General features: G+C 35.3%; 1 protein-coding gene across 7 annotated transcripts in view; it reads left to right on the top strand.

Annotated features, from left to right (window-relative positions):
- The window catches only part of Spred (Sprouty-related protein with EVH-1 domain), a 300,286-nt gene that overhangs the window by 206,252 nt on the left and 70,498 nt on the right, over positions 1 to 23,536 (top strand). For all 7 annotated transcript variants that reach the window (XM_081725821.1, XM_081725819.1, XM_081725825.1 and 4 more), the window contains one exon: positions 20,340 to 20,523. In XM_081725821.1, coding sequence (XP_081581947.1) covers positions 20,340 to 20,523 — 184 coding nt within the window. The remainder of the gene's footprint in view (positions 1 to 20,339; positions 20,524 to 23,536) is intronic.

The raw sequence follows: 23,536 nt of genomic DNA, 5'->3' as shown, positions 1-23,536 counted from the left end.
CAAAATTCAGCGAAGACCCTGTTTGTATTTGTAACAACGCTCTGATCAAATATACTGGGACATTAGTAGGAAGGTCCCAGTAGTTGAACATTGATCAGGCGGAAAGATGTTTACAGCAGGCTTAGGTAAGTGTACTATAAGAAGATAAAGAAACGAATGGAAAGAAGAAAAAAAATAAGGTTGAAAATAATGTGACTAGCCGGAAATTTGGCCAGATGCAGAGTCAGCCTACTCTATGGCCTCATCTTCTCTCAAATAAAATTGAAAGGCCCTGACTTTGTGCCTGAATTTAATCAACAGACACCACTAGCAATTCAGAAGGAAAATCCAATTCTACATCTCAAATGTCCATTAAATTGCCTGCATTTGCAAGTGAATGCGACTCGGTAAGTGTGCCTTTCAGGAATGTGTGTTTCCTCTTGAAAGACTGGAGATTAACAGAATTCATCAACTAAAGATGATATAACGAAAACACAGGTAAACTACCGAGAAAGGTACAGAGAAAACTTGTTGAATTAGCATAAAACTGTATTCGGATGGAAAGAAGAATAAAACTATTAAATACGTAAATATTGGAAGATGATTTCACTTGCAGATTGTAATTTAGGAACATGTTCTACTTGCAGAGCCACAGTCCAAACCCATTGTACACATTACATCACTTCCTAGCACATTCATCCATATTAAATCAAATATTACGGACTAGAATACTGAAAATTTATTGGTTGTTGAATGCGATAGAGCTATAGTGAAGACAAGATCAAAGGGAATGTTATTCGATTGATAGAAGAGATGCTAAACCAATACAATGGTAAACCTGCAAGCTGCATGGCAGCGAACTTCCTGTCACCTGCTGCATTATTTAAATGTACATTTAGCAGAACCCTACTCATTTTCAGGCTTTAGCGATAAATAGCCTAAATCATGCGAGAAGCTGCCATCAGTCAAATTCGAAAAGAATTCGTTTCATTCCGATCTGAAGTTATCTTGACAAGTTGTCTAATGTAAATTCCGGAGTTGTCTATCAGCTCTTAGCTCTTATGCAAGGTGGTAATTGAAAATATTAACAAAATATGCCTTAGCACGGATCAACCACAGTTGTTAAATGTTCGTGCTGTTCAAAGTGGAGATTCAAGTCTCTGGTCGACACATAATTCATAAAAGGTAGAAATTGGGGGAGTGTGTAGCAGAAGATTTCAGTGAGACGTCGGACTACGAAAATTAAAGATGTCAAACGCATAAATGGTTGAGTTGCTATAGGTGAAACTCAACATACACCATCTTCCTGTGGTCGGCTGTGGATTGTGTCTATTGAGAGTTATATAACCGAAGGATCATACTAGATTTATCATTAGTAAATAAAAAGCCAATTTCCTAAACTCAGTGTTTTCGCTTTAGAAGTTTTGACGAAAAGCGAGGGTTAATTTATTTAGTCGAATGTTTAGAACTAGAAGAGAAAAAGTTTAGATATTGTTTATAGTTATAACTCTTCCTTTAACGAAAATATGGGAGAGATGCCTTCGAAACTCGTTTTAAAAAAGCCTTGCTTTCATGAACGCAGAAGAATGATGCCACTGACCTCAAGATGTTCGATTTGACCCAAATTTTGCACCAATATTACACATAACTTTTCTGCACTAAGCTGATTTAAAAAAAAAAAAAAAAAAAAAAAGTGCTATTTTCGACCCACCCTAAACAATAATTTGATAGACATAATATGGAATATAAAAGTAGTTCCAAGTTTATTTTATTTATTTATTTATTTATTTACTTTTATTTTATTATCATTATTATTATTTTCACCGAGTTGGAATTATTTTTTCTTCTGGTGAAAAGAGCACTATTGTTTATTACATATTCAGCTGAATCTTCATGAAACCCTTCTCATAAACTAATATGCTATACATATCGGACTCTTAAATTCCAAGCCCAAGGGGTTCCGAAAAGGGTTTGGGTTATCCAAAATTTGAATATGCAATTTAAGTATCTAAAATCAAGCTAACAAAACTATTGTACATGAGAAAGTAGTTAGATCTAATATGCACTAGACTTTACGTTTAAAGCAGCATTTACTTTCCTGATCCAATAGAGTAAACAAATGACATCTGCTCGCATATAAATTAAGCCACACATAGTATGGAAAATACATTTAAGTACCGTACTACATATGCTGAATTAAGGAACAGAACCACGCACACGAATAACAAGCTTAATTGCATCTTGTCACATAAGAAGTTTATGATCGTTTGTTTTGATATGATTGTTTTTACATGGTTAACAAAATGTTAAATTTTCAGCTATTTCAGGAGCCTCAGATGAGTTGTCACACACCTTTTCTTTACTTCGCCACCTATCTAGTCATAATCGTCTTTATCATCAATCGGATTGCGTTTCTGTGGCACAATTCCTTACAGCTGTTATGGATAACTGAAAACCAATTAAACCTGCATTCTTCACTTTGCAGTCTGTGCAACACGAAAAATGCTTGTACTGTAACTACAAAGAATTTCCAAATAGGGAGTTTTAGAAGGTCATCAAGACCCGAATACCCTGCTAGTGCAGCCATTTGCTGGTCCTACTTGTGCCATTGAGTCACCATCTCTTAGGGATGGTTATAATTAAGTGGTTGGTCTATATACAATTTGTCAAAAAAAAAAAAAAAAAACTTTGAGAAAATTGTAATATTTTTTAATTTTAGCACTATTCTTCTAATAGTACCTTATTGCTTATGGGTTGCTACTGTAGTACACATATGTACATTAAAAGAAGACTAAGCTTTATTCATTAAGTGACCTTACAATTCATGAACTCAATGCAATTCATTTCAGAAACACCTACAATTGTTGTTAGTGGTGCTATTTCTTTTTGTGTTTGACTGGATATATATATATATTCCCATTATACATGTGGTAAGATTTCCTCTCCCAGTCGGAATAGAGAACTTTACTCTGCAATAACTTAGCTGTCGACAGAGGAGAAAGGCTTCTCTCATTTTAACGTAGTGCAACAGTCCAATGAATTAAAGGAAATCACTAAAGTCCATCCATTATTTGAAAAAGAAAACAGCTTTTTGGAGTTACATTGTTAAATGCGTGTATGTATGTGGCATGAATTTTGTATGTTTCTATTGCGAACATTCTTCTGACAGAGAGAACTGAGTCTTGCTGTGAGAGTTCTTCTATTAGTGAACGAGGTCAGCATCAGTTTATTGTCATTTCCGAGCTACTGAATAGCGTCTTCCTTTCAGCCTACGCGAATGCCATGAACCACTTACAGGAATGGGTAGTAATGGTTCATAACTACTATCTCTGACAGTCAAGAAGTCGAAATATTCTGGTCATCTTCAGAGACAAATAGACTCATATGAAATTTGCTTTCACTGTGTGCTCTTGAACTATGGTATATAAAAAATAGTTGTTTTCGGTGGAGAGGATATTCATTAAAGAATATGAAATGAAGTGAAATCTTCCAGTTTAACGTCCCACAATTATGTCCTTTAGGCTAAGAAAGACGGATGATTAAGTAAAGTGAATGATAATGAAGAATTGGTGGAATGAGAACGTGGGATTAAACGAAAGTACCCCTGTTGTCCATCACACATTTAATTGACCGGAGATCGAACCAGGGGTAAACGCTCTACCACTAAGCTACCTTGCCCCTCTGTTCATAATAATGTATCGGAGAATTACATGTAGTGGTTGCATATGAGTAATATGTTTATGATTTATAACGAAATGTAGAAAATATAAACATCTTTGTCAAGCCAGAAAGATCCGAAACTACAAACTTACGGTGTTTGCTTTTGTAAATTCCACTTCAATATGCTGTCACATGATTACGTTTTTTCGGTTTTTATCTCTCTCTAATGGAGTACACACCATGTAGGATAGGAGTAAAATAAGTTAACGTTAACCATAGCTAAGTCAGTGCTGGCATCATAGGAAAGCTGTGAGTCTTATATCGTAGATAGAAATATTCATTAACGTGTGCAGCAGAATATCTGTGTAATGACTTGGTTCTTATATCCACTGTGTTTCTAATCGTAACTCACACACACACATACACATTCTATCTATCTATCTATCTATATAAGAAGGCCGAGGTAATAAGAGACAAAAAAAATCTAGCACTTGTATTGATTTCTTGAACTAGAAAAAAAATACATGTGGTTGTATTAAGAAAATGAAACCTGCTGATATTAACACATTTTTCCAGTTGCTTTTTTATGCCCCCCCCCTAAAAAAAAATACGAAATATTTTGTTAAAGTCATTGTCTCTTATTACCCGTAAAGTGTAATAAGAGACAGGGATCTCACTGCTATTCAAATAGAATAGAAATGAATAAGAGTTTTAAGAAACATTTTCAGACAATTCTGAACAGTTTACTTTTTTTTTTTTTTTTTTTTCAGATCTAAAATATGTACACTCATGTCCAAAATGATTGTCGCATATCTATAACTATCTTCTTGTAAGAATATAATTTGATAATGATTTTGCAGGGTACTTTTAATCTTATACTATGTGCATAATCGGGAAATGTATATTTGTGGTAAATTTCATAGGAAAAGAATTATAAATACGAAAATTAGAATGAGTAAAACAAAATGTTGCTAAATGGACAAGAAAGTTTTATTTTCGTTTTATTGTTCTTATTTACTGGTCTTTTGACATGAAATTTGCCAGATACATGTATTTGCCGATTATACACATGCTAACATTATAAGAAATACTGGGTGAATTCGTTATCAAATTATATTCCTACAACAACATATTTATAGACATGCGATAATAATTCTGGACATAAGTGTACATATGTTCCCGAAATATCAAGGTTTAAAAAATGAAATTCAGTAGTTCGTTCGAAAAATTTAGTTGCCTTAGTATTAAACATCAAAAACCATTAAAACAAAATATAGTTGAGTTTTACGTAATCTAGATACATCATGGACAAAACTCACACTACTGTACCAAATAAAAAAAAGAATGCTGACAAGAAATTTTCTGGAGAATGTCGAAAATGAACTTAAAAAGTGCCTAAATTCACAATAAAGAAAAAGCACCGGATTTGAAAAATAGTTTTAGCTAACTTAAATGGATTGAAAAAGGTATTAAATTGTAATCGTACAAGAAAAGAACATTGAAAAATGTTGTAAACCTATTGTTGATCAAATTTTATGTAAAATGTAGCCTATCTAAAAAAAAAAAAAAAAACTACATTTTCGAAAAATATGTAAAATGAATATTAAATCTTTACGATGTACAGTCTAACGAACATATGAAAAATGTGCAAAAGAGTTTGGAAATGTTATGCTAGCTTATGTAAACTCCAAGTTAACATTTAAAAACCTCATAAATGTAATTTAAACTGTAGTGTAACATTATAGCAGGTAGGCCTTATTAATTATCTTAGGCGGGGCCACTTAAATAAACATAAGAAAAATGTATAGGCCAAAAAGAACTGTTGGCATATGGGCATGAGTTTAAGAAATCTTAAGAACAGTCCTACAAACACATACCAAAAGAGGAGTCATATTTAATCTTTCTGTTTTGGTTTCAAAAGTCCTTTTTCATTTTGCTATAAACACAACGATTTTTTTTTTGAGCTATCCTCTGGAAAGGCCCATTTCCATTTCCAACCAGTTTGATATGTTCGTAAAACACAAATTTGGATGTCACTGTTTGAATGACATCATAGGCAGGCCTATTGAAACCATTTAGTCCTTTTTTCAAGAATTTAACCTTGCACATTCCTTCATCTGGGAAAGCAATAACCCTCCCAATTAGGGATGGCCAGATCCGGATATCCGGATCCACTTGGGTCCGGATATCCGGACACTGGATCCAGATCCGAAAAACCGGATCTTGGATCCGGATCCGAAATTTCGGATCTTGGATCCAGACCTGAAAAAGCGGATCTTGGATCCGGATTCGAAACTCCGTGTCAGAAAATTTGGGTGTTCCGAATCAGCAAAATTTTCGAAATTATTGACAAAGTGATTTTCATTCCTATGCTTAAAATAAGATTTTAAGACACGTTTGGTATCTGATCGTGTGACAGCCTTGCGTTCTCTTCATTCTGTTGATATTTGGTTTTCGTGCATTAATATGTCACAATTACTCCAAATTTGATTGAGTAAAACTGTCGACTTAGGTGAGAGCAATCTCATTGTCAGATTCGATTCTAGTAGAAATACTTGACCGAAAAGGTAGTAAATCTTTTTTAAAGCGGTCGTCCTGATGGAAATTTGTCCTTTGTTTTCTGTAACACTAGTCAAATGCTGGGATGAAACCTTAGTCTCAAGCCCAAGCTTCTTCATTAGACTCAGGCTGCTTACTTTTCTAATTCTTTCTGAGTTATTGTGGTCACTGAATGAGGCCATTTCCTAGTCGTGATGGGCTAGGCCATTGCTAATAGAACAGCCCATAAAATATAGATCAAATCAAATTAAGGAGCAACTTCCTTTTCTTGCTTTTGATGAGATTTTTTTCTTTCTTTAAAAATACGTTTCTCTGTGACTGTACCACTCCAGTTAGAATTAAGAATTGTAGTAGAAATGAAGTTCTAAATGGCAATTAATGTATCAAAATCAATGTATTAATGTACTGTATGTGTATACAAAATACCATATGGAGCCTCGAGCAGTAACACGTATCTTTGTAATTAGTAATCCACTACTATTAACTCTGCATAGGTTGTATAAGGAGCTATATCATTCATGTAAACACATAGGCGGATGCAGGGGGATGGCGAAAAGTCGTTCGCCTCTACCCAGCGCCACCATTAACAGTGTACTTTAGTAGTAATTTGTGGCAATTTCAGATCATCTAAGTAATTTTTCACTGCTAGCATCCCCAACCGCCCCCTAAGAATCCATCCGCCCCCTCCAGGAGTCCGTTCTGGATTCGGCCCTGCGCAAACATAATATACAACTCATTCAAGAGTACATTTTGATAGCTTTTTAAAATTTTTATCTTCAAGGATTGTCATTTCTCGTGGCTACTTATGCAATTTTGTCCACAGGCATACATGCAATTTCCAGTCATTACGCAAATACATTTATGTACTTAATAGACCTCGGCTAGTTGGGGGCTTCGCCACTAGACCCCCGTTACTAGGGCCTCGCACCACTAAAGCCTCTAATCATAATCAATTTAAAAAGAAATGTCTGGGGATTTGCCCTTAGACCCTCTGATATCTCATTTGATCGGCCTATGACCTCGTACCTCGTAAACCTACAACCATACCGAATCTCAGTTCAAATATCAAATTGTATGTAATAACATTCCGGTATCCCGAGACATACCGAATTTCAGTGCGAGTACATGGGGGCTTTCCCCCCAGCCCACACATTTGCTCGGTCTACGGCCTCGCACATCATACGCCTGCAAACACAACGAATTTTTAAGGGGGCGCGGTGGCTCAGTGGTAGAGCGTTCACCTCCGGTGCTTGGGGTCTCTGTTTCGATCCCAGCTCGCGCCGTGTGGACTTTGTGGTGGACAAACATCGTGCTCGTGGGTTTTCTCGGGTTTTCCCGTTTCCTACCACTTTCTTCATTTCATTTATTTCTCATAATCACCGTCTCCTTTAGCCTAACCGGCATATGCGTGGGACGTAAAACTCAAAGATTTCATTTCATAACGAATTTTTGTTCAAATAACAAGTTTCATTTCTCTAACATTCCAGGATTCCGAGATATAAAAGTCTTTTCTTCCCCTCTAAGACATACATCAAAAAACGCTTAAGTACATACCTAATTATTTCAAATGCAAAGTCCAAATACCAAATTCTATGCTCCTAACCTTCAGAGGTTCCCAGATATCGACATGTTATTATAATAATTACAATCCCCACCCTCTTTCCTTTCCATCTCTTCTCTTTTTCTTTTTACTAAAACGTCAAAAAACACTGAAACACATGTCAAATTATTTTCAATGAGAAATGCAAATACCAAATTTCAAGTCTCTAACCTTAAATGATTTAACATATTAATACAATAATTCTAATCTCCACTTAATTTTCTTCTCGCCCTTTTTCTTCCCTTCTGGGCCACATATTAAAAAAACGTTGAAATACGTATCTAATTATTTTAAGTGAGAAGTTCAAATACCAAATTCCATGTTTCTAACCCTTTAAGTTTCCGAGATATAGGCATATTATTATACTAATTGCAATAATTGCAATTACCACCCGTTCTTTTACTTTCTACATCTTCCCTGCCCCTTCTAATTTAAATAGCTATCAAAAAGCACTTTAACAAGTATCAAATTATTTTCAATGAGAAACCCAAATACCAAATTTGAAGTATCTAACGTCAAGAATCATCATTATTTTCCACCCCATTTCCCCCCTTCCTCGTCGAATTTTCCAAAGTCCTTCCTTAGTAGTATCCTACGTCACAAAGCCTATAAACTGTCCAAATTTCACGTTTGTAGCTTAAGCGATTTGGTGTGTACGGTGATCTGTCACTCACTCACTCAGGACTTTGCCCTTTTTATATAGAAAGATTTAAAATTTTATGGGAAAGCCATGGATTTTGTCCTAAAGCCGCCAGTGTCTTAGAAATGTAATAGCTTTGCTATAAACTTTAAGCAATCAACTGACTGAACTGCGTCTATATGTATTATGTAAAATGCCGCTTATGATATTTATTTTGCTCGTAATAAAAAATAGAAATAATGACGAAAATTCAAAGACATCCATGGTTTTAGCGTAATGCTGCAGGAGTTCAGATCATTGAATTAATCATAAGAGCCGACTGTATAAGATAGACTACATTAAATTCCAATGTGGCACAAAGAAAATATGCAGCATTACTATGCAGTTTTTCAACGTTATAACTCATTCTGAAAATATTATCATAGGTCTCACAAACAATCGAGTTTTAATCCTAACTCGATTAATATATAACAAAAGGCAGATCTATATAATTACTGACTTGAGATGAAAGTGGCATACTTGTAGTACGTTTAAAGATATACTAAAGACTAAATGATGGGGTGTGCGCAACAGTGGTCTAACCCCGAAAAATGTGAAAATGAGATTTTCATGTAATCTTTTGTCATTTAAATTGAATTGTCTTCCCACTGAGTTAGATAAAATTCACCTAGTCAATTTTATACATATGGATATTTTAGTTCTGGGTCTCAATCTAAGGCCTAAAATATTCAAATCAGGAGTCCGAATCTGAACTTCGAAATTTCGGGTGTGGATAGAGGAACCGAATATCCGGATCCAATATTTGAAACTTCGGATCCGGATCCAAGATCCAAAATTCCGGATCCGGATTCAAGATACAAAACTTCGGATCCGGATCCAAGATCCGAAATTCCGGATCCAAGATCCAGGAACCGGATATTATAGGATCCGGATATCCGAGATCCGGATCCGTCTGGCCATCCCTACTCCCAATATACCAGTCAAGATCATAGTACACGGCGTAATACATTTCTAAGCAAGATTCTGCTTTGATTGGATCAATTTCTCCTGGCAAACTTTCACCAGTTAATAATGAAATATAGTTGATCCAAAGCATATTCTCCACTGTCGCTATGCACAGACTCTGACTGGATTGCCAGAGTAGAAATTTTCCTATTTACTTTTTATATACAAAAAACTAGCAGATTATACTCGTCACATGCGCTAAACAAACATAAAGTTGAACTGGATAATAAGAGACAGCTGTCTTACTACCGCTTCAAAATTTCTAAAAGGGATAATAAGAGACTTGCCCTCAGTTGACCTGAAATGCAATGTTTCAGCATTTTTCATAACTTCAATCTTCATAATCTTAGTCACAAAGTTAGATAGCAGTCATTTCCACATTTGTAACTCACATTTCACAATAAAATTTTATTTTAAAACAGTCACGAATTTTCGTGGTAAGTTCAAAGTGAAGGTATTTTTGCATAGCGTGGAAGTAAAGGTATTGACGATTTCGTTACTTATGTTTTTTATGTATAATTTTAATTTGATATTTGATAGGGTATTTTTTGATATTTGATAGGGTATTTTAATTTGATAGGGTATTTTTTGCCCTGCCTCTTATTACCCCGGTCTCCTCGATATATATATATATATATATATATATATATATATATATATATATATATATATATGTGTGTGTGTGTGTGTGTGTGTGTGTGTGTTTACACATTTTTATCATTGGCCAATAATCTATCTGGCACTATTGGTTTAGTATAGCCATTGCCTTAGATAAAACTCAGACAAGACACGTTGAAATATATTGACAACCACTTGTATAACAGGGTGTCTGTCGGTTACGAAAGTCATGAAAAAGTCACAAAATCAGAAAACGGTCATGAAAGTCAAGAAATTTAGCTTTTGGGTCACGAACTTTTTTTGTCTGTACAAATATAAGTACAGAGTGGAAAATTTTGTTGTATAAAACGTAAAAATTCACCACCAAAAATGTCTGTGGTTGGCTTTAAACGTTACCAAATCGTAAGCAAAGCATGTTACTGTCGCATGCATGAAAATTCGGCCTATTCTCACCCAAATTCGCACTTGAAAGTGTTCCGAAATTTTATGGTTTAGTAAAGAAAAGATCACGAAAAAATCATGAAATTTCATTTTGGAATTTTAGTAGACACCCTGTATAATCAGTTTTATTTTGTAAAGTAACTAGAAGAACCATTATTATAATTATTATTATTTTTTAATGAGTAGGTTCTTTTAAAAAGAGTTTGTTATTTTTCAAAAGATTTAATTCCGATATAGTCATATTAATTGGATATGTAGGAATGCTCTTTATTTCACCTTTTTTCTTTTTTTTTTCGGCACTCTCTTACAAGTTTCGAGAAGAGTAGATTGTGTCTGCATTTAGCATTACTGTAACCACTTAATTGGAAGGGAAACAAAATCAAGTGAATTGGCCAGTGGGTGGTTTACACAGGATGCGTATTTTACATACCGAGTTAACGGCGACTACCGAGCTGAGAGCCGCTTCCTCATCTTTCATTTGAATAGGAAATAATCATTATCGGGGCCAGAAATACTGAGTGCTGGCAGGTGGTTTGACATCAAAACATATGGCCAATGGGGAGGGGACGTCAGGTGGTGTTCTATTGGGAAAATGAAGTAAAATTTATCCTTATCGGAATATTCGTGTATCGTGATAAATTCGTTCAGTTATGAATTGGAGTGAAATTGGGAGGTTAGGTAATGATGGCAATGTAATTTGATTTTTAATGTGTGATGACTACTTTTGTCGTTTGTTACCTTAAACAGCATTTCAAAATGATAAAGCAGTAGACATAACATCACAGTCAGCTTTAACTTTAAATGCAGGATTGAAAAATTACGATTGTTTTAAAAGTAAATAACTTTTGTTGATTTTTTTTCTTTTTTGTTTAAATCACTTGTACTTGATCTTTTAAAAAACAAACGAAATATAATTTATATTTCTTTCTTATCTGTGAAAATACGAGTTTTCCTGATATTTGTGTTACTTTTTTTTCTATGTGTTTCTCACATGTGACATTTGCTCAATGGCAGTGCATTATTGTTCTCCCAGCATATACAGGGTCTGTCCTGCATGAAACCAGACTAGCTCTGATGTGGCGCCCTCTCGCGTCGCGCAGTGAAACTAACTGCCGGGATAGGTATTGGGGGGCCGTAGCAACACCACGCACAAGTGTTCAGTCTGCTGCGAGCAGTGGTTCGGTGTGAATCGAGTGTTGAGTGGGATGTTGTGCGAGTGCTCATCGTTTTCCACGACGCTCAAGGCGTCGTCCACAAGGAGCCTACATAAAATTTCCTTAAATTTGATGTATATATCATTGTATGTTTTTTCATATTTAGGTAGAGACTTTTTTGAAACCCGTATTAATGCGTAAAATTCCAAAGAGTTGCTATATATATATAGGGTGTCTCAAAAGTCCTTTGACATGTTCAGTCTGTTATTATCAGAGTTACAACAAGATGTAAGAGGGGAACCCGTCTCCAAATATGTTTTCAATCTAGAGTGGAAGAAGTTTTAAAATCGGACGAGGTGTTTGGGCTGTACACTTTATGCGTCCAGTGTTAAATGAAAATCTAACGTTGCCATTTACCTGGACCCACACCATAAGTGAATGAAGTTACTGTCTTTTACACTAGCGTGTCGATGGCCAACCCCCATTTCAACCATACTCCCATTTGCTATACTCTTCACTTTAGATTGAAAACATCATATTTGGAGACGGTTTCCCCCTCTTACATTTTGTCGTAATCTGATAATAATACCCTATATATATCCGGGACTTTTGATTCACCCTATATATATTATGTATAAAGTCTTCAGTTACGTTAAAAGGCTTGCGTAAGTACAATTCTGAGTATTGAGTGTTCAGTAAATCGAAGTTTAACATCAAGTCTCCTGTACAATATGAAATTATTCAATCACTACATTGTCAAAATTCTTGCTGCAGTAACTATAATCTAAAGAAAACGATATACTTTTTTCGAACTTGCTTTTAAGATCCTACCATCGTACGGATTAAGATGTGAGTTTTAGACTTACATTCGATTAGTGTCCCAGAACGGTCAGAAATATCGCATTGTATTTATAGTCTAAGCAAAATAAATTTGATTTAAATCATTGATATGTTTGAGTCATTCTGTTTAAAATCGCTATTTAAACCATGGTTTAAATCACTTCGAGTACATGACATCCCTGTATAAATGAATCAGTCATTTCCAAAAGGCCATATATCCACCAAACTAAATTGTTGAGAAGAAAGAAAAAAACTTTGGATTGCAAACTCGACGTGTACAATGGCGTCGATGCTTTTGAGGCAATAGTGTAGGATATGAGACATAATGTGAGGATGCAATTGGGCTTATCACAGGGGATGCGCGTTTCTTCGCGTACGTCTCGAATTTGCACTAAAATGAAAATGTGATGGGAATGGACATATGGCCTTTTCCCAATGACTGATTCAATCCGTTTTTGAAAATTCCGTTTTAAGGAGAGAAGGCCAAATTTATTTCTTCACATTTAAGAGGCGTTGCCTGTGTATGATCGCGCCACGAGTAAATGGTTGAACAATTGGAATTGAGATTTTGAACATACGTAGTATCTACCTCAAGCTAGAATTTTACCATATCCTATAGAAGAAGGAGAAGGAGATTCAAAATTTATGCCAAAAATAGAATATCTTATGGGTTTTTAATGTTACACTTTCATTGATATGTATATCCTAAGTGGAAGAGGAGGATCAAATATTTTCTATGTATTTAATTCTTCCTATGCGATAGAGGCATTTCAGCTAGTCTCGAATAAAAAGCGATGCGACCAAACATTTTTTTCGTAGTATATATTCGCGTATTAGCATAAACAAATAATAAAATGTCTTTCTCTGTGTGTCAGTTAATTATAAATCGAAAACGCTTCACTTACAAAAGGAAATTACGATCTATCTATCTCAACACTAACTGTAATAAGATCGTGAAACTTACAAATTCCTCTTGCGTATTTGTATTTGGTGGAGTATGTGACGGTATAGTACAATTATTGTATATTAGAAATCGTAAAATGTAGTGTAATAAAGCAAATTGGCGACTGGAAACAAGAATTTAAAAGAGAAAGAAGAAAGTTTCCAACCAGGTTTTGGAATCCCCTCCCCCAATTTTCCAGTGTTTTTAGATCCACAATAATATATCCTCAATAGTAGTATATATACTTAAAAACTTGGATTGAAATAACAATATGATTATAATGATTTTCTCAGTCGTGTTTCTAAGTGCATACCTATTCTCAGAATTGGATTAAAATGTGTATTTATCACGAGATCATCATTAGAACGGCATACCATTGGTAGGAATCATGCATAACGAATCTGTGCGAAAAATCGAGTATTTCACGATCCTCTCAAGTTAGGAAGACGAAACTTTGTATATAAATTCCTCATTAAAAGTAAGTGGACCCGTGTCCGAGCATTCTTGAAAATTCCCGTTGTAAAGCGTAAGGGAGCTTTATTTTTTTTTTTCAGTTTATTTCTTTGCATTGAAAGCGGTGTTGCCTGTTGTTTCTGGTCGCATCAAGGGGAAACGGTTAAACCTTCGAAATTAATTTTTGAACTTACAGAGTGTCTGTCGGTCACGAGTGGCACGAAATTTAGCTTTTGGGTCACGATTTTTTTAACTGTTCAAATGTAAATACAGGTTGGAAAATTTTGTTCTATAAAACGTCAAAGTCCACCACCAAAAATGTCTATGGTCGGCTTTAGACGCTACCAAATCGCAAGCAAAATATGTTTCTATCACATGGATGAAAATTCGGCCTAATTCGGACCCAAATTCGCCCTTGAAAATACTAGGAAATTTTATGATTTGGTAAAGAAAAGGTCACAAAAAAAGTCACGAAATTTCATTTCGGAATTTTAGTAGACACCCTGACTTAGTATCTACTTTGAGCTAGGTTTTTGTCATATTTAATTCAAGGGCGCATCCTAGAGCAAGGGGTTCAAAATTTATGTAGAAAAATACAGTATGTTTGAAGCCCGTAAGGTTAGGAAGATGAAAATCGGTATATAAACTTCTCATCTGGGCACATTTTTCAGCGTTTCTTCAAATTTTTTTTCTTTTTTTTTTTAAATAGGAAGGGAATTTTCTATATGTCCTTTTTTCATTGAAAGCGATGTTGCCTGTTGTTTATAACCTCATCATGGGGAAAGGCTGGACAATTTGAAATTAAGTTTTGAACATAGTATCAACTCCGAGCTGTTTTCTATTATTATGTTCAAAATTTTACTCTCACAGTATCTCGTGAACCCGTCAATTAGGAAGATGAAATTCGGTATATAAACTCATTTAAAATAAGGAGACGCGTCACATCCAGTTTTTTTGAAAATTCTGTTTAAAGAGAAGAGGATATTTTCTATAATGTCTTCAAATTTAAATCTACGTTACCTGTTTGTGATTGCGTCATGGGGAAATGGCTGATCAGTTTGAAATGAGTTTTTGAACATAGCATCTTCCTCAAGCTGGGATTTTATCATTTATCTGAATTCTCCCCGTGCAAGACACTGACATTTCAGCTTGTCTGCAATAAAAAATAATGCAACTATATTCCTTTGTTTTGTATTAGTATAAACAAAAAATAGATGTCTTTCTCAATGTGATTACAAATCGAGAACGCTTCTCTTAAAAAAGGAAATTACTGAAGATATACCTCTATCTCCTCAAAACTAACGGCAATCAAATCGTAAAACACCGAATTATTATTGTTTATTTGGTGGAGTATGTGACGTATAGTACAATTATCGTATATTATAAAGTCCCTTTAATCGTAAAATCAATTGTAAAAAGCAAATTGACGTGTAGAATTGAGAAAAAAGATATGTTTTCAACATTTCAGTTCTTCAAAAAGGAAGATTTTTTTTTAATCTATTCAATAAAGTATCCTGAATTTCAAGTATTATTCCAGTATTTGCCTGGCGTGCTTTGAGGAAACTAAAGAAATCTTCAGTTAGGACGGCTAGGCCAAGGATTTGAATTCTGAGTGTAATAGAAAATTTTATTCCTAATCTATGCTATAGAGAATTGTCCACCTCTTTGTTACTCTACAAAATTGTGTACTCCCTTCTTTCCAGAAACTGAAACAGAAGCAAGTGTCAGTGATGTAAAGTGTCCCTCGAAACGGCGATAAGGCTTCACGGATTCCCTTGTGCGACATATATATATTCATCCCTCACGATTATGCATCGAGGCTGAGAAAGACTGTAATAGTGAGGTGAATGATAGTTGGGGAAAGGGGAAGGAAACTGTAGAACCCCGAGAAAACCCATGTACACGATGTTTTTCCATACAAAACCCACTTAGCGGGAGTTGGGATCGAACCATGTGGCCCAACAAGAAAATTCCACGTGTACAATAGCACCTGAATGTTTAAATAGTATTTTAAGTGGGAATATGGCTTTAAATGTTCGTACGAAGTTTAATAAAACCAAATATTGCTCAGTAAAACCCACTGGACTGTTCTTTTTTGTTTCAACTGGTATTCAGTTATCCAGAAGGAGCCATAGACGACGAGTGACACAATCATAATCTCCGGTGATGATGATGCAGACGAGATCACATGAAGTAAACATTGTGTGCCAAACTCATCTGAAGTTTCCGAAATGGTTGAAAATTCAAGATCTGTTGAATGTTAACGAAATGTTACCAATAACGTATTGTAAGAAATAAATGTTAGAAGATTTTGTTGGTCGTGTAAAAACAATCAAATCAAACCAAACAAGGATCATAGACTCCTTTAACTAAAAACAGATAATTAAAGTTGTTATTCGTGTATGTGGTATTGTGAATTAAGTCTTAGAGTATAGATACTGTACTTAGGTGTGTTTTCTATGGTGCGTTGGCTTTGCGTGCGAGTAAGTATTGTTTGTTTGCAGTATTGTATCATACAAGTAATATGCTTTCTTAAAGATAAAATCTACTGCATATTTTTTTTTCACTTAGGTACAGTAATATTTTTGGATAATTCGAACTTTTTTTTGGGGGGGGGGGTCCCCGTAGACCTAAAATTAAAAATATTCTGCTGTATATGTTAACTAGTGATGCTGTTCATTATTGAAACAAGCGATTCTCCCTTTTCCCTCTCACTGATTTCAACCCAGAATTATACGACTAATGTCAAGCAAGACACTACATTCTACGAAATTCCAAGTTCTCACTCAATACTTATTCATAAACGGGAGGGAGGTTTCACACATTCATTGTTGGGCCATATCAGCATTATCAGCAGTTCAATTAGGAATCATCAGAATATTTATGCCATATTCCACTCAGATCGAATGATTTCATTTTATGAAAGCTATGATTAGCGTACAGGCCATGGGCGTGGGACCCAGGTTCGATTCTCGTGCGTAGTGGTTCCGACCCCCCGTGAAGTTGCAGATTCACATATTCATAGCCTCTGTGCTGAACAGAACGCTAAACTTCAATCCAACCAATTTACTACTACTTTATTTCTTTAGTTATGATTTTTATGTGCAATTGTCTAGCTAACGGTCATAGACTAGTGGTTACTGTTCTTACTTCGAATTGATATTCCAGGTTCAAACTCGTTAACCATGCGTCCCAACTTTTTTTTTTTTTTCTTCAACAAGTATAAACTGAATTGCCGCGTCTTCACTCTTTCGAATTGCGAAGATTGATGAAAAGATGTCAACATATTGATGAGATTTAATGAGGACGTCAGAGGTTCCAATAGAGCATCATGGGCAGTGTAAAGCGATGGTTTCCAACCTAAGAAACTTCCATAGAATTAGCGATTAGGGAAAATACTCAATGAGGAAGTAAAGTGGATATATATATATATATATTTAGAAAAGACTAGAATAATTCCAACTGTTTTGTATTCTATCCATTTCATTAAAATATTTTAGTCTAAATCCAACGCTATTAAGGTAATTAAGGCAGGCCACCGCAGGACAAACCCATAACTACTGTTTTGTATATGGTATGTAGGGGTGTTTTTATACCTCTCCAAAAGAACGCCGTAAACAGAATATAAATTGCTTTATCGGAGGTAAAATATATATTCACACACATACGTATATAGCAGTATCACATTGTAGAAATGCTTGTTTCTGGTTTCACTAAGTGCTAATATGTATAGCTTTTTCAAGAACATAAGAATTTTCAGGCATAGATTTTCACATCAAATCTTCATCGCATTCTAGAGTTTTCGGGACCTGTGAAGGAACTAGAGTTCGCAATTGCATTTTGTTCTAATGTAGGCACAGCCTTAGTTTAAACTTAAACTGTAACCCTTTGAATTTTATCATGTGTCAAGTGATGGCGAATGCGTTCCCTTGTCAATAGACAGCGCATTTGTTAGTGGGTGTGACAGTTCTTTCCCGCTAGTTACATTAGACCTTTTGAAGATGTAGCACACGTTGCAGGAGCGGCTTTTCTTTGTGGAGAGTTATTGGATCATAAAAATTACAGCTATACCAAAGTTGTTTTCAGGAGTTCAATGAGAGACATACACCATACTTGATAACACATTGTTCGCAAGTAAAGAATCAGGCCATGCCAGCTGATAGACACGCGTATGCGGCGCTGAAAATTCCCATCATTCAGTAACAACGTCGAGGTCAGAATTGGTGTGTAATATCTGAACAGTTAATGATAAGCCCAATATTTTTTCGAGAGAACTATAAGAGAGAGAGTACCGACGAATGTTCATGGAGTTGGTTGAATAACAAAATGTAATCGAATTGCCTCAAAGGCTTTTAAACTATATTGCGCGACTTCTGTACTTCAATTGTTCATGGACCTGATTTTGATTTTCTTTGAGGACCGAGTAATTTTTAAAAAGACTGTGGCCACCAAGTTATCTGTCTGCATTGAGACTGCTTGAAAGAAAAGCATACACTAACCGTTCTGAAACATTAGGCGGTTTGAAGCAGAGTTTTACACAGAGAGTGAGTGGAACATGTTCAGTTTGTCTTCAAAAGCAAAGTTGACTATTTAAGTCATAGTGTAGGAGAGTCGGGTACGATGAGGTTAGAATCCTACGTTAAGGTGTAAGTCCTCATCCCGTATAACCTCGGTGCTCCAAGGGATAATAAAACTCCAACCGAGAAACTCAGAATTTACTGTAGACCTTCCAAATTTTCCACTGATACATTTAATTTGATGTGCAGAAATTTGTTTGCGTATCGCGTAATTTGTGTTAGAATAAATAAATTAATTAGTTTATATCAGGGTTGGCAAAAATCATGGTTTTTTATTGAAAAAAAAACAGGTTTTTTGTTTAAACCAGGTTTTTTTGTTTAAATAATTTACTCTATGTTTTTATATTAGATATGGACAGAAATTAGTTTGTTTCACCTTGGTGTTATTATGCAACAACAAGGTTATGCTACAAGGGGTCACATAAGCTTAAAGCGGAATCCAAACCGCTTCTCGGCTTACATCCAAGAGAAATTGTCCATTTCGACACGAAACCGGGACTGATTGGTCACAAATGCTATTGCCGACTCACTCACGAAGGACTCCTGATAAAAATACGTTGTACTGATCTTTACCTAGGCCATGTTGTTAATATAATTGTCAAGACTCATTTCAGAAGGACAAAAAGATAAACACACAAGTAAAAACATTATACAGAATTACATATAAATCGGAAAACTCCCGTCTTAGCCATTGGGAAAATCCTGTTATTACTTTAATGTATTTGTATGTAAAATTTTAAAGTCAACGTATCATAATCACTACGCTAAAACTGAGGTATTAAATTACAGATTTAGTATGTAGGTATCATTCAATAAAATTAGAACAAAGTCGAATCCAAGCTAATGTTGGAAGTTACGTAGGCAGTTGATAAATTTTGCCAATTCCTATCAATATATTTAAGCAACCTTGGCTTCTTTATAAAACAACAGGCATTCGGGCAAGTAGAAATATATAATTTGGTTTCGTTTCGTATGTTAAACTTAACATCCTTATGAAATACCAAGGTTATCACGGAGAAGACTTTCGCTTAAAGGGACACCTCGAATCGCTGCTTGGTTTACACTTGAAAGATAGGTTGTGGTTCAACCGAGAATTGAACACGGGACCCCTTGATTAAAAGGTGCAACGCAGATAAACGTAATGCAGATGGTTTGATATGTGGAGACGTCACCATGAAATTCACACGATTTAAAGCTTTTTTTTTTTTTTGCTTAAACCAGTTTTTTTTTTTAAACAGCTGGTTTAAACCAGCCAACCCTGGTTTTTTATATGCATCACCCTGAGGGCATAATTGCTTTGTTGTAGAACATAGGGTTGTTACAAGTACTGGAGTACATTGTATATTTTATTCGAATAACGAATATCGAAAAATCCATTATACAACTGATAAGTTATTGTAATTTTAACAGCACAGATAGAACGTTTACCTCAGGTGTGAAGGATCCTGGTTCGATCTCACGCCATATGAATTTCGAAACCATCGTGTCTGTGGGTTTACTCGGGGTTCTTCCGTTTCCTCTCACATTCTTAATCCACCAATTACAAGTATTTAACATTGTTACTTCCATTAATCATCCGTCTCTTTTACCCTACAATAGGACGTAAAACAGAAATATTTCATTTTATTTTTATGAATCAGTTATATATAATTCTTATTTTTTCCTTCAAGTAATTACTGATTTGTTATCACCTCTCATGTAGCCACTGACGTTAAAAACTGAATTTCCCTGATTTATTTTTCCTCACTGACTTTCGAATGTGAAGAATACCGAAATTGGTACATTTGTTGTAAGTTGAAACAAGGTGCTTTCATTGTAAGGAAAATAAGCTTTATAATGTTTGTAATTTAATTTTTTTCTTTCTTTTCAGTGGGAACTGTTTGGTTCGAGTACGGGCACAGGTGATGATGCGCGATGACAGCTCGGGGGGCTGGGTCCCTATGGGGGGAGGGGGCCTCTCCAACGTGTCTGTCCGTAAACGCACCATACCCTGTGACCGTGACCAATCGAAAAATGAGTATCTCATCTTCGGTCGAAGGATATCGGATCAGTCGGTAAGTATGTGTTTCAACTTTTTTTTTTTTTAAATTCATCTACACTTCTTGATAATTTCACTAGGATAAAGAAGTAGTGAAATGTGGATGGCTTTCAATATCAGAATAGAAATAGATTTCTTTTTTTTTTTTTGTAAAACAAGAAGTTTTATGGAAGTTTGCATTTAATATGAGAAGTAGTAATATATATCGTTAGAAATAAATATTTTACAAGAAGTTCGGGCATAGTCCAGATCAGGCAGGCAAAGAAAAAAATTCGTATTTTGTTTTGTCTCTCTATATATGAGAGAGAGAGAGAGGCGGTCCGTCATAAGGGTCCTGGCCCTTCCGTTGTTTTTGTATTAACATAGAAAATGTGTGTAATATACGTGCGGCTTAATTTATATACGAATAAATATCTTTTGTTTGCGATGTTGTTTCATATAAATAATATAATCCCGTCATAGTAAGTCTATTGCATATTACTTATTTCCATGTACGTACATTAGTTTGGTTTGCATAGGTATTTAGCAACGCATGTTCGTGGATAATTCGGACTTTTTTCTTGTCCCCTTGGACTTCGAATTAAGAAAACCTGTGTCTATATACAAGGTGGGCCATTTATCTTGGTACAACTTTGTAATTTTTAAACAAATAGATACAAAACGCAGAAATTTTTCATCATGCAAATGTCGGCAGGGGCATTGTTTGGCGTACTCTTTGATTCATACACAAGGTTGATAAAGTGATTCCATTTCAGATCCTCCAAGGTGGTCCACACGACTGTCTCAGATTTAGTTAATTGTTTAAAATGAGAAACTAACTCACTCTATGGCCTATGGAACCCGGAGGTTCAATGACGCGTTCACAAAAGCTCTCCATTGACTTCTATCCTTAGCTAACTGCATCCAGTTTCTACTTTATATTCCAATCTCTGCGAGATCCATCTTAATATTGTCCTCCCATCTGTGCCTAGGTCTTCCTAATCGTCGTTTTCCGATTGGTCTTTCAGTCAAGACTTTGAAAACATTTCTACTTTCTTCCATTCTAGCTACATGACCTGCCCACCTAAGCCTCCTTCCTAGACTTGACAATGTTTGGTAAACCGTATGAATTATGTAGTTCCTTGTTATGAATTTTCCGCCATTCTCCATTCCCGTTCCTCTTGGGTCCGAATATTCGTCTCAGGATCTTGTTCTCAAATACTTTCAGTCTATGTTCTTCTCTCAGAGTAAGCGACCATGTTTCGCAACCATACAGAACCACAGGCATGATTATAGTTTTGTATATTTTAAGCTTCAAATTCCTCGACAAAATTCGCGACGACAAGAGATTTTAAACCGAATAGTAACAGGAATTCCCTGCTTTTATTCGACATTTAATTTCTTCGTGAATATGATTTTCCTCTGTTAATGTTGATCCTAGATATTTGAAACTATCCACTTTATCAAAAGTATTATTTAATATTTTAACGCATCCATAATTTGCTGTATTACGGTCCCGACGCACTTGCATGTATTTAGTTTTCTCTACATTTACTTCTAAACCCATGTCCCTGCAAGCGTTTAATAAGGACTCTGTGCATTTCTTTCTATTGTTCTCCTATCATCCCCTATTAAATTTACATCAGCATATGCCATAACCTGGTGAATACCGTTCAACGCTAGGCCCTGGTTGCTATCTTTGATTTTCCTTATAGCGTATTCCAGAACAAAGTTAAATAATAATGGCGATAACGCATCTCCTTGTTCAGGCCATTTTCCACGTGAAAGCTCGTGGACAAAATTATGAGAAACTACATACAAAATTATTACACCTAATTTTTTTGCTGAAAAAAAAAAAATTCTTTCGATACTGCCTTCCAAAATGGCTGCCCTCCTCTTGGAATGCGCGAAAAACTGAAAAGCATCTATATATTAAAATGCTACAGTACCAATTAAGAGAGACCGAGCTCTAACCTATAACCTCAGCTTTCAAACCTTTGATTTACGGTTATTTGTGATTTCACGTTTATAACAAAGACCAATATTTTTTAAAAAGTGTACTTTAAATAAATTACTTAGAGAAATATTTTTCACAAAGTTTCTCCTTTTAAATTATTGTTCAACGGCCTTTGCCTTTAATAAGCCTTCTCCGAAATAAATGCAAATGAATTGTGCTGCCATCTTTGGAGCTCTTTTAAACTACGTTTATATGTTTGTGGCCCATCCTTTCGACAATGTGATCTCGGAAACTACAGGCTCTAGAAAGATGACGTTTTCACTGATCGATTGCAAATTTCATGTAGATTATCCAGTTCTAATTGAATATTTAAAAAACATGGGCACTATTTCTTTATTACATTTTTACGGGTACATTGGAAGTGTTGAAATTAAAAAATAAACTAAAGCATCACATGCTAAGCATTATACATTCCAACACCACACTGTTGTATACAGGGGTTCTATATGTCTCAGGCGTTTGTTTTATGGCCAAATAATAATGGAAAAGGAAGGATAACCATTTCTCCAGTCTAAGATGAATTTTTTTTTCTTGGGTGGGGGGAGTGTTTTGCCCAATGAACACCATATATAACTGATATTATAATTAATTGTGTATGTAATGTATTTGCTTATTACATACTGCATGCAAGAAGAAAGAAAACACTGGTCATACATGAATTAGAAACTCCAGCTGGAAGCAGTCTCAAATCTTGCAAACGTTGCTAGATATTGAGAAAAAATAATCGAAAAAAGTCTCCCCTTTATGATACCCCTTGGCTTTTTTTTTTTTTTTTTTTTTAATCAATACGTCTTTCACTTGTGTCTGTAAAGGGACATGTACAGATGTTGTAAGGAATGATAAGGAGAGTTATGCTCATATGCGAATGATGCGCTGTGTAGAGAGCGCAGGTTCAGCTAGTGTCAAATTAAAAATTTCATTGTAGAGAAACGAGTGTACTTAGTAACATAATCGCAATAGCAAGAAGAATATAAAGTAGTGTATTTCGGTGGAGTTAGCAAAATTCGTCTGTTGGTCTAATAGGAATCGCGCA

This window comes from Thermobia domestica, chromosome 9 (genome assembly GCF_964235325.1).
Source record: "Thermobia domestica chromosome 9, izTheDome1.hap1.1, whole genome shotgun sequence".
In the NCBI taxonomy this organism is placed as follows: Eukaryota; Metazoa; Arthropoda; class Insecta; order Zygentoma; family Lepismatidae; genus Thermobia; species Thermobia domestica.
Note: the sequence above shows the minus strand (reverse complement) of the source record. Positions and strands in the feature narration are given on the sequence as shown.